This window comes from Gopherus flavomarginatus, chromosome 4 (genome assembly GCF_025201925.1).
Source record: "Gopherus flavomarginatus isolate rGopFla2 chromosome 4, rGopFla2.mat.asm, whole genome shotgun sequence".
Lineage (NCBI taxonomy): Eukaryota > Metazoa > Chordata > Testudines > Testudinidae > Gopherus > Gopherus flavomarginatus.
Window position 1 is genome coordinate 60,121,799 of NC_066620.1, and position 17,752 is coordinate 60,139,550.

General features: G+C 48.6%; 1 protein-coding gene across 1 annotated transcript in view; it reads left to right on the plus strand.

Annotated features, from left to right (window-relative positions):
- ALK (ALK receptor tyrosine kinase) overlaps positions 1-17,752 on the plus strand; it is a 637,574-nt gene that overhangs the window by 597,689 nt on the left and 22,133 nt on the right. The window contains exons 19-21 of the mRNA XM_050948434.1: positions 1,043-1,141; positions 3,234-3,420; positions 15,728-15,818. Coding sequence (XP_050804391.1) covers positions 1,043-1,141; positions 3,234-3,420; positions 15,728-15,818 — 377 coding nt within the window. The remainder of the gene's footprint in view (positions 1-1,042; positions 1,142-3,233; positions 3,421-15,727; positions 15,819-17,752) is intronic.

Below are 17,752 nucleotides of genomic sequence, written 5' to 3' on the forward strand. Positions count from 1 at the left end.
GGGTGGGAAGGGGGCAATTGCCCAGGGGCCAGGATGATTTAAAAGGGCCCAGGGGACCCCAGCCTCCACCGCTGGCAGCAGTGCAGCGGAGCTAAGGCAGGCTTCCTGCCCACTCTCACTCCCTGCCACTCCTGGAAGCGGACAGAACACTCCTACAGCCCTTGAGGGGGCAGGGGGTCTCCGCGCACTGCCCCTGCCCCAAGCACCAACTCCGCAGCTCCCATTGGCCAGGAACTGCAGCCAATGAGACATGTGGTGGCAGTGCCTATGGACAGTGGCACATGGAGACCCCCTGGGGCCCCCTGTCTACGAGCCACTTCCAGAGGTGTGTGCAGGTTGCTTTCGGGAGCCACCTGAGGTAAGCGCCAACCCTCTGACCCTCTCCTGTACCCCAACCCCCAAACCAGAGCCAGCACCCTGCACCCAAACTTCCTCCCAAAGCCCCTACCCCGCACCCCCTTCCACACCCAAACTGCCTCCCAGAGTCTGCACCCCGCACCCCCCCATACCCAAACCGCCTCCCAGAGCCTGCACACCACATCCCTTCCCACACCCAAACTGCTTCTCAGAGCCTGCACCCACTCCCGCACCCAGACTCCCTCCCAGAACTTATACCCACACCCTCTCCCACACCGCAACCCCCTGCCCCAGCCCGGTGAAAGTGAGTGAGGGTGCAGGAGAGTGAGCGACACAGGGAGAGGGGATAGAGTGAGCCGGGGGAGGGCCTCAAAAGGGGCAGGGAAGGGGCAGGGCAAGGTTCTTTGGGTTTGCGCAATTAGACAGTTGGCAACCCTACTGGGCAGGCACGTGGAAGCCCTGGCCATGGTGGGAAAGCACACCCAGCAGCGCAGCTGGCAGCTTGCTGGGCACCAGCCAGCGCAGGCACAGCACCGCCAGATGTCAGGCGGACCACGTCTACGGCTTGTGCATGCATGGGGGCCTATTGACTGTTCTGCTCTGAGGACTGGAACTGCTGTCGGCGGGCCTGACCATAGGGAGATCAGTTAAAACAAATAACTCCTTTCTTATGCATCTCTTTCAGCTGACCCCGTGGCTCATCTCCCCCTCTCCTTGGTCTTGTCTGTAGTGACGTCAGCACTGGTTGCTGCTCTCATTCTGGCTTTTTCTGGGATCATGATAGGTGAGTGTCTCATAAAGCAAAATGTGCATAGAGCAGCAGAAGTTGCAGCATATTGTGCTTCTCACCTAAGCCATTTCTAGTAGAGTCAAGAACGTTGGCATTAGGACTTAAGCTTTACGCTGTGTTGTTTTGTTGGGTTTTTTTATTAAAACTCATCTATTTTCTTTTTTGATAAATGTTTTTAACCAAAACAACCAACTTAGGGACATTTTTCCTTGTGAAGGGAAAGTTGAAAAAAAATTACTTTGAACAATATTTTTACACTTTATATTTCACCAGGCAGCAAATATTGGTATAAATGGATATCCAGGCATAACTGAAATACCATCTTTGTCTTCCTTTTCTTTACTAGCCAGTTGCAAGGTCCTTCCATTGACTGACTGCAGAATTGCTGTAATTCTCATGATTACATCCTTAAAGAGAGACCATTGTGTGGTTTGGGGTGTAAAAATGTCAGACCACAATTTCCAATTTTCACTGATTTTAAAGGGAGCTGTGAATGCTCACACTTTAAAAAAAAATCAGGCCTCTTTTAGTTTAGAGTACCTACAATATTCATTTAGGTGCTTTCATTTAGTTACCCAAGTTTGAAGACCTTGGCTTAGATTCCAATTTTACAAATTATGGTTTAGTAAGACATGGATGTTCATGGCCTTTGTCAGAATTTCAATTACATCTTTTTAAAAAAGTTTATTTAAACAATCCCATGCCTACATTCCTACTCTAAACATACTAGGATTATTGCACTAATGCACGAGAACCAGTGATTCAAACTAGTCAGTCTCTTTCAATTGTCCACGCTGAAGGAAATGCTTTTTAAAAAAAACACACACCCAGAAGGTCAGATGGTGACTAGTAAATTAGATTTGTGTAGTTATTTCAGTTTAAGAATTTCAGATGTTGCTATTAATACATACACGTGGTTTCAGATGTACAGTTTCTGTTCTAACAGTATCCCCTTAAGGATCTAATTACTTTTCAGGGAATAGAAGAATAACCAAATTCTTTCTGGCCATCCCTATCATTCTCATTTCAAGAATGAGCAGAAATCTGAGCAATCAAACCAAGAGCAATGATAAGGTGAAAGGAGAACTAGGAGGGCTTGATAATAGGTCATTAAATCCATCCCCCTTTGCTAGTGAAAGTTTTCCCCTTAAACTCTTCCTCTCAGTGACTTGTCTATCAGAGCAGACATGGGACCCAGTATAGCCACAGTCTTCGGGTCCAGTCTTGCTCCCATTGAAGTCAGTGGCAAAATTACTGTTGGACCTGTCCATGATTGGGCCCTACTTTGTAAACTTACATGTGGAACTCGAATTACTTTCACAACAAGACTAGCTTTGATCTGTGATTTCCTTCTATAGGTGTGGAGAGCTAACATAACAGCTGAGTGAATTGATTCCAAGACTGTAAGAACTGATTTCAGTTCCCCTAAATTTGAACCATGTCTGAGGTTTAGAAACATTTGATCAAGTGGATGAGTGTCTTTAAAAACTTTGTACTTACCCGCTAGACTCCCTTCATGCTTATGGGAATCAAGAGGGAGTTTCATAAAGTGAAGTCATTTTATTTACACAACTTCATTGTGAGGGGAGAGATTTTACTTCTAAAGAGATTTCAGTGCTAACATTGTGATACAACGCAACTAAATATGGACTTCTATTCAACTTCCTCATAAGCTAGGTGCTTAACCAAAACCCTGCATCCAAATGGCCTTGAACTTTGGGGAAATTGGATCTGGATACTTTGAAGCCCAGACAATCTATAACAAAACAGATTTGTTACTTCAGAGTTCACTTCTAGTGGATTTCACCCTATTCTTCAAATCAAGAAATACTGGGAGACTCATGAGTGAGCTTGTTCTTAGCCTAATTTCTAAACCAAACAAGTTGGATAAATTCAGCCTGAGCTTTGGAGAAGCACCCAGACTTCTGCATATACGTGAAGTACAGATGGTTGACAATACGCCCATCTGTTTTGATTCACTGGAGTCTGAACACTGTACCTGTTCCACAGCACATGTGTTCTGTGTTGGTTGCCTTCATGTTCACACGGCAGTCTGTCTCCCTGATTCACTGTGCTCTATTTCCAGTGTATCGCCGTAAACACCAGGAGCTGCAAGCCATGCAGTTGGAATTACAGAGCCCCGAGTACAAACTGAGCAGGCTGCGCACCTCCACTATTATGACCGACTACAATCCCAACTACTGCTTTGCAGGAAAGACCACCTCCATCAGTGATCTCAAAGAGGTGCCTCGGAAAAATATCTCCCTCATAAGGTAAGCTTATCTGTTTGCCTTCCCCATACACACACACTCTCTTGATCTCTCACATTCTCATTCTTTCCATACAGTCACACACCTTGGACACACAAAAGAGCTATGGTGGGTAGGGTAGTATTCCATGCTTAGCACATGACCATTGCAGGGACCAAGACCAGCTAGGTCTCCTTAGCCTTTCATAGGCACATTGTTCATCTTCTGTATTGTAGAAGTAATTGAAGAGCTATCACCATGAAGCCCAGTAATTCAGACCCCAGACATCTTTCTTCCAGGCTCTCAAACACTCTATGGAATACCTTTGTGTTTAGATCAAATATTAACTGATGTAATATGAGAATCTACCGGACAGTGGGACTTGGACTATAAAAGCCAGAGATGAGGAAATCTATCCATGGGCCTGAGCCACATTAGGATCTGGATCAGAACTTTTTAAAAGATTCGGGGGCCTTGGGTTGGGGATCATCTCTAGGAAAGACCTGCAGAATCATCGAGTCCAACCCCTCTACTATTGCAGGATACAGTCCTCTTCCATAGATGATATGATGTGACACTGATACTACATGATCTTATACACAAAGCCAAAAGACAGGATTAAGAAGCAGGAGGGTATGGGAGATTCAGGAGCTTGTACTTCCAAAATCATCCCTGAGATACAACAGAGATGAAGCCCACAACATCCACTACCACTCTCACTGTGTTGTCAAGTACTGCAGGGCTCCTCTGTCATATCTAATACCTCATTGATCACAAGTTAGGACTTCCCAATGCAATGTGTGCTGCCAAATGCCTTTACCATCGAGGGTAAAGGAAACAGCTGGGAATTGATGGGGGAGGAGGGATAGGTTTATGAGCCGTAGCAGCTCTGTTTTATATCCCCATTTTACAAAGGGTGGGTTAGAGCTGCAGAGAACAATGTTTCAGGCTGACACTTATTGGGAATAATTGATAGCTGCAGTCAAGCCACAGGCAATTTGACTCTGCAGTGTGGATTAGCTGCCAGGGCTGAGGCCTGACAGTCAGAGAATGTAAAATTCTTTATCCTGGCAAGGAGTAAAGCCACTCTAAATTGAACTGCATCTACAGAACAGGTCCAGCATGGACAACAATAGCACAAGCTTCCCCCACCCTCGCCCGCAAGGCATGTTCTTTAACCTTCTCTAGGAGGGATCATGATCTGGGGAGTTCACTCTCTATGATCTGCTGAGACTGTCCACAGAGGTGCCATTTAGAATTGGAATGAGGCCACCAGTTCAATGGAACACAGACCACCCAGCAGCCATTCGATCTGGCCATCAGTCCAGGCCTGGTTCACACCAGTGCCCGAGAATTGAATGACTTGGCATCTCACTGCAAGAGAGAGTCCCTAGAATGTCCCCTCCATGTCAGAGTTGAGGAACAGGCGTATCAGGGGGAGGGCTTGCACTGCCCCTGCCAAAGCTGAACCCCTCAGTGGTTGAAGAGGGGTTCCCAGCGCTGTCAGTCCAGCAGCTTCCATCTCTGCAACATTCACTGTGGTGGTAGTGTACTTTATACCCGAGCCCATAATGCCCATGTGATGTGCCGGCTGTTGCACTTAGTGCTTTAACTTTCATTAATTGAAAACCAGAATAAGCAGTGACACGAAACTTCTATAATGAGCATAATGGAGAAAATGTGCATTAGTGGAATGTAAGATTTATTTATTTGCTTTTTTCTCTATCTTGTTTCATAATTAAACCTCAAACCTTCTTCATAATGTTAACATCTACAGTAACCATTTTAGCACTTACATAGCACGCTGTACTACACAGCCTCTCGCTTGATGCTTTCTTTAAGTGAGATGTATAATTGTATGAGGAGTTAGCAGATTTAGAGTATGACTATCAAATGAAAAGTGTATCCTTGATAGGGCCATCTTTTTAGCTCACTTTTGAGTTACACAGCAAGTAGACTAAAATTAAACACGGTTCTTGTACTAGTATAAGAGGACAATGCTGTGTGCTATGTACTACTCCAGTAGATTGGCTTCATTGGGCATAGTTTGTAGTTTCCAAGGCCAGAAGGGACCATTGTGATCATCTAGTCTGACCTCCTGTATAGCACAAGCCATAGACCTGCCCCCAAAGTAATTCCTAGAGCAGAGCTACCAGAAAAACATCCAATCTTGATTTAAAAACTGTGGGTAATGGAGACGATCCTTGGTAACTTGTTCCAATGGTTAATTACCCTCACTCTCAAAAATGTACATCTTATTTCCAGACTGAATTTGTTTAGCTTCAACTTCCACCCATTGAATCGTGTTACACCTTTCTCTGCTAGACTGAAGAGCCCCAGTATTAAATATTTGTTCCCCACGTAGGTACTTATAGACTGTAATCAAGTCAACCCTTAACTTTCTCTTTGTTTGAGAGCGCTCTATTTGTCTATCACTAAAAAATCTGTCTTAAACCCTTGAATTAGTCTCGTGGTTCTTCTCTGAATCCTTTCAAATTTATCAACATCCTTCTTGAACTGTGGGCACCAGAACCAGACACACTATTCTAGCAGTGGTTGCACCAGTACTAAATACAGAGGTAGAATACCTCTCTACACCTACTTGAGATTTCCCTATTTATGCATCCCAGGATTGTATTAGCTCTTTTGGCCACAGTGTGACACTGGCTGTTTGTGTTCAGCTGATTATCAACCATGACCCCCTAAATCTTTTTCAGAGACACTGCTTCCCAGAATAGAGTTCTCATCCTGTAAATACAGCCTATGTTCTTTGTTCATAGATGTGCACATTTACATACTGTATAGCCATGTTAAAATGCATATTCATAGACTATCAGGGTTGGAAGGGACCTCAGGAGATCATCTAGTCCAACCCCCTGCTCAAAGCAGGACCAATCACCAGACAGATTTTTGCCCTACATCCCTAAATGGCCCCCTCAAGAATTGAACTCAATCCTGGGTTTAGCAGGCCAATGCTCAAACCCCTGAGCTATCCATCCCCCAGCTTGTGCCCAGTTTCCCAACTGATCTGGATTGCCCTGAATCAGTGACCTGTCCTCTTCATCATCTACCACTCTCCCAATTTTTGTGTCAACTGCAAACTTTATCAGTGATGATTTTATTTTTTCTTCCAGGATCTTGATAAAAATGTTGAATAGCATAGGGCCAAAGACGAAGCCCTGTGGTACCCCACTGGAAAGGCACCCATTCAATGATGATGTCCCTTTTACATTTATATTTTGAGACCTGTCAATTAGCCAGTGTTTAATCCCTTTAATGTATGCCATATTAATTTTACATCATTCTAATTTTTAATCAAAATGTTGTGCTTACCAGGTCAAACACTTCACAGAAGTCTAAGTATATTACATCAGAATTACTATCTTTATCAACCAAACTTGTAATCTTATAACAAAAAAAAAGATATCAGGTGAGTTGGACAGGATCTATTTTCCATAAACCAATGTTGATTTGCATTAATTACATTACCCTCCTTTAATTTTTTTAATTCTTTATTAATCGAGTCCCACATCAGCCGCTCCATTATCTTGCCCAGAATCGATGTCAGGCTGACAGACTTATCCTCTTTGCCCTTTTTAAAAACTGGTGCAACATTAGTTTTCTTCCAGTCTTCTGGAACTTCCCCAGTGCTCCAAGACTTATTGAAAATCAATGTTAGTGGTCCAGGAAGTTCTTCAGCAACTCTTTTAAAACTCTTGGATGCAAGTTATCCAGAGCTGCTGACTTTAAACTATCTAACTTTAGTAGCTTCTGTTCAATGATCTTCTCAGACACTAGTGGAATGGAAGGAGTGTTATCATCACAATATGATGAGACTATATTGTCTGTTTTTAACTCCAAATAAAGAACAGAAATATTTATTGAACACTTCTTCCTTTTCTGCATTATTATTGGTAATTCTACCATTTCCATCTAGTAATGGACCAATACCATTATCAGGATTCTTTTTATTCCTAATATTTTTGAAAAATCCTTATTGTCCTTAACTCTGCTGGCCACAGATTTCACCTTGTGTCCCTTGGCTTCCCTTATCAATTTTCTATCACTTCTAACTTCAGATGTATATTCTTTACTATCAACTTCCCCCTTCTTCCATTTGTAATTATATATATTGTGACAGTGTACCCCATAAGACTTTATGGGGGGGTGCTCATAAATGTATGTATGATATAACTGGAATAAAGTTTTGCTACATATGCCATGTAACATATCTATGTAAAGGTTATGATCTACTGGTTATGTTCATACTAGTTTTATGCAGGCACCATTTGTGTGTTCAAAGTTGTGAACATTGGCTGTATAATTGCTTGATTTTTAAGTAGCCTTAGTTAGAACATTTGATCACGTCTTGGGAAAGGAATGTGCAAATTAAGTGCTCAGTTAGGAAGCACTTAACAGGCAAAAAAGCTTGGAAGACTCCAATCGACATAAGAAGCCTACCTGAGGCGATTCAAGGTAGCCGGTGGGTAATGGCTGCTACCTGCAAGTCCTGACTCATGCACGGACATGTGACTTGCCTATGTTATTCCAAATCTCCATTTTGTGACTGGATTCTGCACAGGGTGAGGAGGCGGTCTCCACTCACAAGAGAGAGTCTATTTAAACCCCTGGGAGACCCCTCCATTTGGTCTTCAGCTGGCTAAAGGAGCAGCCTCTCCACCCTCCAGGATACTTGAAGCAAACTGGAACAAAGGACAGTAACTACAAAGGGTGTGAGTGATTGCTGGACCCAGGCTAAAAGGAGATTAGTCTGTAAAAAGGGAGCATTCTGGAACTGGGGAAGATCTTATCTGTATTCAGTTTGATTAGACGTAGATTTGCGCATTTTATTTTATTTTGCTTGGTGACTTACTTTGTTCTGTCTGTTACTACTTGGAACCACTTAAATTCTACTTTCTGTATTTAATAAAATCACTTTTTACTTATTAATTAACTCAGTGTATGTATTAATACCTAGGGGAGCAAACAACTGTGCATATCTCTCTATCAGTGCTATAGAGGGTGAACAATTTATAAGTTTACCCTGCATAAGCTTTATACAGGGTAAAATGAATTTATTTGGGTTTAGACCCCATTGGGAGTTGGGCATCTGAGTGCTAAAGACAAGCACACTTCTGTTAGCTGTTTTCAGGTAAACCTGCAGCTTTGGGGCAGGTAATTCAGACTCTGGGTCTGTGTTGAAGCACACGGGAGTGTCTGGCTCAGCAGGACAGGGTGCTGGAGTCCTGAGCTGGCAGGGAAAACAGGAGCAGAGATAGTCTTGGCACATCAGTTGGCAGCTCCCAGGGAGGGTTCTGTGATCGAACCCGTCACATATATTTATTTTTTATAGCTGCCATCACATCCTTTCTAAATCAGGTCAGTTTTTTAACCAGCACAGCTGTCTTCCTTGATTGTGCGATTTTGGCTGTTTTGGCATCTAGTATAAGGTGTTCTTTATTATAATTCATGTTTTTCTGATTAAAATCTTCCTCCCAGCTAGTTTGATTCATCATTCTTTTCAGCTTTGTGAAACTGATCCTATTAAAGCGTGTGCGAGCATGCACACACACACACACACACGAAATATACACATGTGTAGGTGTGTGTGTGTATATATATTATATTACTAGTCTGGACTTTATTCTGCTTGTATATTATAAATGTGATCAAGTCATGATCACTTGTAGCTATGTACAATGTTAAGCTACCATTAATGTTTAATGTTGTAATCAGGTCTTCTTTATCTGTTAAGACAAGGTCTAATAAAGAATTCCTCCAGCATGTGTCACTCACATTGAAATCTCCTGTGATCATGTAGCTTTTTTTCCTACACACTGTAAATAGGTATATAAGAAGCCCGTCATCTTGTTCCCTAGTGCGATTTGCTGCTCAGTAGCAGACACTTACTATTCTTCTTCGAGTGATTGCTCATATCCATTCCAGTTAGGTGTGCGCGCCGTGCGTGCACGTTTGCCGGAAACTTTTTACCCTAGCAACTCCAGTGGGCCGGCAGGTCGCCCCCTAGAGTGGCGCCGCCATGGCACTCGATATATACCCCTGCCGGCCCACCCGCTCCTCAGTTCCTTCTTACCGCCGTGTCGTTCGTTGGAACTGTGGAGCGCGGCATTGCTGTCCTCCACGTCCCTAGCTCTCCTTTGTTTTACGGTTCATAGTTGTAGTTAGTAGTAACTAGTTGTAAAGTATAGTCAGTTAATTGTTGTTTGTAAATAGTTGTAAATACTTGTTAGCGGGTTTGGGTCGTAGCCCTTCCCGGCACCCGGCACTGGGCCCATGCCTGGTTCGCCAGGCTTCAAACAATGCGCGGCCTGTAAGAAGCCGATGCCGACCAGCGATCCCCATGACGCTTGCCTAAAGTGCCTGGGGGAATCGCACATTTCAGACAAGTGCCGCATTTGCAAGGCTTTTAAGCCTAGGACAAAAAAGGAGAGGGACCAGAGATTAAGGACTCTCCTTATGGAAGCAGCACTCAACCCGGTAACTTCACAGACCATCACCTCTACACCGGCACCGGACCGCGCCAGCACCGGAAAGACACCCCGGCATCGTCCTTCCCCGGCACCGGGACCCAAAGCAAGGCCCTCGAAGTCTGCGACTCCATCCAGGCAGACTCGAGTGGAACGCCCGGCACCTACCTCGGCCGCGGCACCACCAGCAGGGTTCCCGTCGACTCCGGGCCCTGAGGGTCCGTCGAGTCCAGTCCCTCCTAGCTCCCCCATAAGATCTGGGGTTGAGCTATTGGTCCCATCAACGCCAGAGACTTTTGCTTCGGCACGGGACCTGATCGCTCTTACAGAGCCAACCCAGCCTCAACCCCCGGTATCCCCAGTGCGGGTTGTGTCCAGAGGCAAGCCGACGATGAGAGCACCGTCTCAGGACTCACAATTGCTGTTGAGGTCCCGTCGCCGTGGGCGCTCTCGCTCCCGGCGCCGCTTGCAGTCCCAGCACCGCTCCCCTCGGCGGTACCGGTCGCACTTGCGGCGCCGGTCATCCTCCAAGCAGTCCCAGTCTGGTTCAAGTCACCGCTACCGGCACCGGGACTCTAGGAGGCGTTCCCATCGGCGATCAACTCCCCGGTCGACCTACCGGCACCGAGCTGGTGGCAGGTCCCGGTCCCGATCCCGGCACTGAGTCGGAGGCAGGTACCGGTCCCGATCCCGGCACCGAGTCGGAGGCAGGTACCGGTCCCGATCCCGGCACCGGTATGATTCCCGGTACCGGTCCCTGGCACCGAGAACATCTTCGGCGTCAGGACTAAGGGATCCCTACCAGCCACGTTCGGCCCCTCCATGGCCTTCCAGACAGCTGTCTGTGTCGTCACAGGCAGACAGTGTTTATGCGCTGGACACAGACAGACACGCGGCCCTTTTTCAGGACCCTCCTCCGCAGGACCAGGGACCGCAGCAGTGAGGGTTCTGGACACCCTGGGCGTACCATCAAGCCCAGGGCCCCCAGCAACTTCCTCCTTGGCCTGCAACGGCTGGGCGCAGGGCGCCGGAGGCGTCGCTGTCTCTCCCCCCTCCCTCTCCGGAAGGGGAGGACAGGCCCAAACAGCAGGACCCTGAGCTCCCTCCGGAGTCAGAGGTGCGGGTTCAGACAGAGCCCCCCATGGACGCTCTTTTGCCAGGGGTCTCCTCATCGTCCTTTCCCGATGAGGCAGTGGCAGGCACATCTTCCACCAGCCCTCTCCCACTCGACCTCAGGGCGCACCAGGACCTCCTCAGGCGCGTTGCGCAGAATTTAAACCTGCAAGCTGAGGAGGTCTCCGAGATCGAAGATCCCGTGGTGAGCATCCTCTCCGCAGATGCTCCCACCAGGGTTGCACTGCCCTTTATTAGGACTATCCAGGCCAACGCCAATACGATCTGGCAGTCGCTGGCCTCCATCCCTCCTGCTGCACGAGGCGTGGAGCGTAAGTACATGGCTCCCTCCAGGGGCTATGAGTACCTCCATGTGCACCCGACGCCGTGCTCCCTCGTAGTGCAGTCGGTGAACGAGAGGGAGCGTCACGGACAAGAGGCCCCAGCACCCAAGACCAAGGAGGCGAGGCGTATGGACCTCCTAGGCCGCAAGGTCTATTCGGCGGGTGCCCTTCAGCTCAGGGTTTCCAACCAACAAGCCCTCCTTAGCCGCTACGCCTTTAACTCTTGGGTGGCAGTGGATAAGTTTAAGGAGCTGTTGCCACAGGAGGCGCGTCAAGAATTTGCGGCAATCCTTGACGAGGACAAGAAGGTTGCAAGAACCTCGTTGCAGGCCTCCTTGGACGTGGCGGACTCGGCCCATCGAACCCTCGCCTCGGGGGTTACAATGCGCCGCATCTCCTGGCTTCAGGTTTCTGGCCTTCCACCGGAGCTCCAATATACCATCCAGGACCTCCCGTTCGAAGGTCAGGGCCTGTTCTCGGAGAAGACAGACCCCAGGCTAAAAAGCCTGAAGGACAATCAGGTCATCATGCACTCCCTTGGGATGCACACGCCCGGGACACAGCGCAGACCCTTCCGGCCGCAACAACAGCAGCAGCGCCGGCCGTACCCTCAGTTCTGCCAACGTCAGGACCTCAATAGGCGCCGTGGCAGAAATGGCAGGCGCAGACAGTCGGGCAACCAAGGGGGGCAGAACCAGAGCTCCTCCAAAGCCCCACCTGGGCCCAAACCTTCGTTTTGAAGGTGCACCCGAGGGCACGGTACCAGTTTCCCCCACGGATCCTTCCCCCCTGTTTTCCAACCGCCTTTCGTTTTTCCTCCAGGCGTGGACCCAAATAACATCCGACCGCTGGGTCTTATGCACTGTGCAGACGGGGTACCGTCTGCAGTTTACGTCTTACCCTCCCTCCCGCCCCCCACCCTCGTCCCTCTTCAGGGACCCCTCTCACGAGCAATTCCTCCTCCAGGAGGTGCAGACGCTCCTCGACAAAGGAGCCATAGAGGCGGTTCCGGAGAACGAGAAGGGCAAGGGGTTTTATTCCCGCTACTTCCTGATCCCCAAGGCCAAGGGAGGCCTCAGACCTATCCTCGACCTGCGGGAACTCAACAAACATATGGTGAAGTTGAAGTTCCGCATGGTATCCCTGGGAACCATTATCCCATCTCTGGATCCTGGAGACTGGTACGCCGCCCTCGACATGCAGGACGCTTACTTTCATATCGCCATATTGCCACAACACAGACGTTTCCTTCGGTTCGTGGTCGACCGCCATCATTACCAATTTGCGGTCTTCCCGTTTGGCCTCTCCACGGCCCCGAGGGTATTTACGAAATGCATGGCAGTCGTCGTCACATATCTTCGGCGCAGTCGCATTCACGTGTTCCCTTCCCTCGACGACTGGCTGATTCGAGGCACATCAGAGCTGCAGGTCCACAACCACATCCGCAGGATCAGCGGACTCTTTGCTACCTTGGGCCTCATTATCAACGTGGACAAGTCCACTCTGCTCCCCATGCAGAGGATAGAGTTCATCAGGGCCATTCTGGACTCCACCTTGGCCAGGGCCCTTCTGCCGTTGCCCAGGTTCCAGTCTCTGTTGGCCATCATTCAACGCTTGCAGGCGGCCCCCCTGACCTCTATAAGGACATGCCTAACCCTCTTAGGCCATATGGCAGACTGCACATTTTTGACAGGTTATGCGCGGCTCCGCATGAGACCCCTCCAATCTTGGCTCATCGCGCAGTACCGGCCGACCAGACATTCGCTGGACACAGTTATCACCATCCCCCAGGGGGTATTGGATTCCCTCCGGTGGTGGCTAGACCAGTCCGTCGTGTGTGCAGGGCTTCCATTTCATCCGCCCCAACCCTCGGTGTCCCTAACAACGGATGCCTCAGACCTGGGCTGGGGGGCCCACCTGGGAACCCTGAGGACACAGGGCCTGTGGTCCCCTCAGGAAGTGGACCTCCACATCAACATACGGGAGTTGAGAGCGGTCCGTCTTGCTTGTCAAGCGTTCTCCCATCAGCTTCGAGGCGGCACGAGATCCTCTCCCCTATGTCAGGAGGCGATGCGGCTCTGGGACTTTTGTATAGCCCACTCCATTCACCTCACGGCTTCCTTCCTCCCCGGAGTACGGAACACGCTGGCAGACCGCCTGAGCAGATCCTTCCTCTCACACGAGTGGTCCCTTCGCCCGGACGTCGTCCTCTCACTCTTCCAGAGGTGGGGTTGTCCCCGGGTGGACCTCTTCGCATCCAGGGGGAACAGGAAATGCCAGGCGTTCTGCTCCTTTCAGGGCCGGGAGCCCGGGTCGGTAGCGGACGTCTTCCTTATCCCGTGGACGACCTACCTGTTCTACGCGTTCCCTCCATTCCCGCTGGTCCACAAGGTCCTTCTGAAGGTGCGCAGGGACAGGGCCCGTGTGATTATGATAGCTCCAGCGTGGCCCAGGCAACATTGGTACCCCATGTTGCTGGACCTGGCCATAGCCGAGCCAGTCCCCCTGCCCCTTCACCTGGACCTGATCACCCAGGACCACGGCAGACTCTGTCACCCGGACCTCCAGTCGCTGCACCTTGCGGCGTGGCTCCTGCGTGGCTGACCAGATCCGAATTACGCTGCTCTACCCCGGTACGTGAAGTGCTCCTGGGCAGCAGGAAGCCTTCCACCAGAGCGACGTATTCGGCCAAGTGGAAGCGTTTCTCTTGTTGGTGCACGGACAGGGGTTTCCTCCCTATGGAGGTTTCTGTCGCCAATATTTTGGACTACATCTGGTCCCTCAAGCAACAGGGCCTGGTGATATCATCCCTTCGGGTTCACCTGGCGGCTATCTCCACCTTTCATCCGGGTGGGGATGGCCGCTCGGTTTTCGCTCACCCGATGGTGACTAGATTCCTGAAGGGACTAGAACGTCTTTACCCCAACGTCCGACTCCCTGCCCCTACCTGGGATCTCAACCTGGTTCTGGCTTGGCTCATGGGCCCTCCTTTTGAGCCGTTAGCGACTTGCTCCCTGCTCTATCTCTCCTGGAAGACTGCCTTTCTAGTGGCCATCACCTCAGCTAGATGGGTGTCGGAACTCCGGGCCCTCACGGTAGATCCCCCGTATACGGTCTTCCATAAAGATAAGGTACAGCTGAGACCGCACCCTGCCTTTCTCCCCAAGGTGGTCTCAGCCTTTCATGTCAACCAGGAGATCTTCCTCCCCGTCTTTTTCCCGAAGCCTCATTCGTCACGCAGGGAGCAACAACTCCACTCGCTTGATGTCCGTCGGGCTCTCGCGTTTTATGTGGAGAGGACCAAACCATTCTGCAAATCCCCCCAGCTTTTCGTGGCAGTAGCGGACCGAATCAAGGGGCTTCCCATTTCCTCACAGAGAATATCCTCGTGGGTAACGTCCTGTATCAGGACCTGCTATGACTTGGCTCACGTCCCTACGGGCCGTGTGACTGCACACTCTACCAGGGCGCAGGCTTCATTGCTGGCTTTCCTCGCCCACGTACCCATCCAAGAGATCTGTCAGGCAGCGACCTGGTCATTGGTCCACACCTTTGCTTCCCACTACGCCCTGGTCCAGCAGTCCAGAGATGACGCGGCCTTTGGCTCTGCAGTGCTCCATGCCGCGACTTCTCACTCCGACCCCACCGCCTAGGTAAGGCTTGGGTTTCACCTAACTGGAATGGATATGAGCAATCACTCGAAGAAGAAAAGACGGTTACTCACCTTTGTAACTGTTGTTCTTCGAGATGTGTTGCTCATATCCATTCCACACCCGCCCTCCTTCCCCACTGTCGGAGTAGCCGGCAAGAAGGAACTGAGGAGTGGGTGGGCCGGCAGGGGTATATATCGAGCGCCATGGCGGCGCCACTCTAGGGCGCGACCTGTTGGCCCACTGGAGTTGCTAGGATAAAAAGTTTCAGACGAACGTGCACGCGCGGCGCGCACACCTCAGTGGAATGGATATGAGCAACACATCTCGAAGAACAACAGTTACAAAGGTGAGTAACCGTCTTTTACCCCATCTTATTCTCTATCCGTTAGGACATTGATCCATAAGCATTCAAAATCACTTTCCTCCAAGTTATCAGTGACGTGGAAATGGGTTATTATACATTAAAGATCCACAAGCTGTTACTTCTGAGGGCCACCTCCCCTAGCACTTTTAACATTGTAGGTCAAAGATAGACAAAATTGAGATTGGAAATGAAGTCATGCTCTCACAAATGGCTGTGCAGAGTGCTACCAATAGCATGGCCAAAACTGAAGTTTCAGTTCCTCATATTTTACTGTCATAGAAGCTATACCCATGTTCTGTTTCCTGTGATCAGAACATTACAGTGTGCATGCTCTGCATTAAAACCTCCTTATCTTTTTGGTTTATCCAGGGGTTTAGGCCATGGAGCCTTTGGCGAAGTATATGAAGGTCAGGTGGTGGGAATCCCCAGTGACCCCAGTCCCTTGCAGGTGGCTGTGAAGGTAAGTGACAATATGTGAATAATCACAATAGTAACACTTTGTGCACCTTTCATCCAGGGGCCTCAGAGCATTATAAAAACCATTGATAAACTAAGCCTCACAACACCGCTGGAAGATAGGTGTGTATTGTCCCTGTTTTGCAGTTGGGGACACTGAGGCACAAAACAGGTAAGATGATTTCCCTAGGGTCACTTGGGCGGAGTTCTAATACCTAGATTTTACATAGCATTTCTCATCCATAGATCTCAAAGCCCTTTAAAAAGGACAGTAGGTATCACTATGCCTGTTGTACATGATCTGCTGACTCCCTGGTCCAGTGCCTTGTCTTTGCCATGGGCGATGTTGCATTGTTCACAGGCCCCTACCCTGATCACTAGCCAGGCTCCCATAGTCTCTTCTGGTGCTGCAGGCATCATGTCCATCAACAAGATTGTTCATTTTCAGAATCTCTGAGAAATTAATCCAGCTGACTCAACCTTATCTAAATGAGAAAATGCATTACAGAGAACTTTATTTCCAAGCTGTCAGCTTGCATCTGACCATGTTCTGTGCGATGTCTGACATTGCTGTAAGTGAAGCTAACACATAGCTGGTAATGATGAGCTCCAGCAACGGGGATACTAGAGCCCAGTGCACTGAGTCAATAATTATTCAGCTGTTACAATTTATAAAAAGCCACTAATGAACTGTGGTGACTTGCATCCTCTCGGTTTGGGAAGGTAGCTTATTGCCTGGGAAGCCAGCTTATTGTTTCAGTTCTGCAGCATGATGCCCTCTGCTGTGTGTAACTGATGTGCAGCAGTGCTGATGTATGGAGGTGGCATGCACTTCCATGTCTGCTCCATTATCGTGCAGCTCAGCAGAAAGGACCATATGCACAACAAGAGGCGTGTATATCCTTTCTCTCATCCCTTCTTTCCTTGGGGGTTCATTTACACCTTTGGGGAGCCCCACTGCATCCTCCTCCCTCTAAACTATCCTGATCATCAAGTCTCTGCTTCAGAGCCATCATCTTCTCATCGTGAAAGGGCTGAGCAAGCCTCCCCTTCAGTCCCAACCAAAACCATGCTTCACACAACCAGAGGGGTCACTATGGGATGGTAACATTCCTGTCCATTGGGTTGATATACTCGTTAGTGTGTGAGGGTGTTAGACCATATAAAAGAACCTCTAATTACTTTCTTAGAAATTCTTCCAATGATCAGTGATGACATATCTGCCGAATGAGTATCTCTGTGTAACACGATTTGTAACACTGTTCTGGATTGCATTGGGAATACGAAATGCTATCATGCAGAGTGGTGTGACAACAATGATCCTGAAATATCAAATGTCTTTGATGTCAAGCGACAAGCGCGTGCCATGCTCATAGCTGACCCACTCGGAGTCGAAAAAGGCCAGATACGAGGCAGCTTGCAGCACACTCCAGCGCAAACTCTGCCAAATGCAAAATATGTGTTTGACTGTACACACCCTAGCAGATAAATATGACTCCAAAGGTTTCTGTAAAGCGGTCAAAGCTGCGTACAGTCCTACCCAATCTGCTTTGACGCCACTAACAAGTGCTGATGGTGAATCTCTCATCACCATCTACCAACAATGGCATGAACATTTGAGTGAACTACTTAATCATTTTGTACCGTTTCTCATGAATCACTGGATAATGTCCACAAATTGCCCACATCTTATGAATTTGCCAGTCCACCCATATGTGCCAAGGCGCTGAAAGCTGTTGAAGTAATGAAAAATAACAAATCTCCTTATCCTAATGCCATTCCAACTGAAGTTTTCAAGCATGGAGGAAATCTCATTGACAGGATTTTTGAATTTTTGTTACATGTCTGGCTTCATATCACAATAACTGAAAGATGCCAACGTTGTCACTGTCTATAAGCATGAAGACTCAAAGAGTGACCGTGGTAGCTACTGCGGTA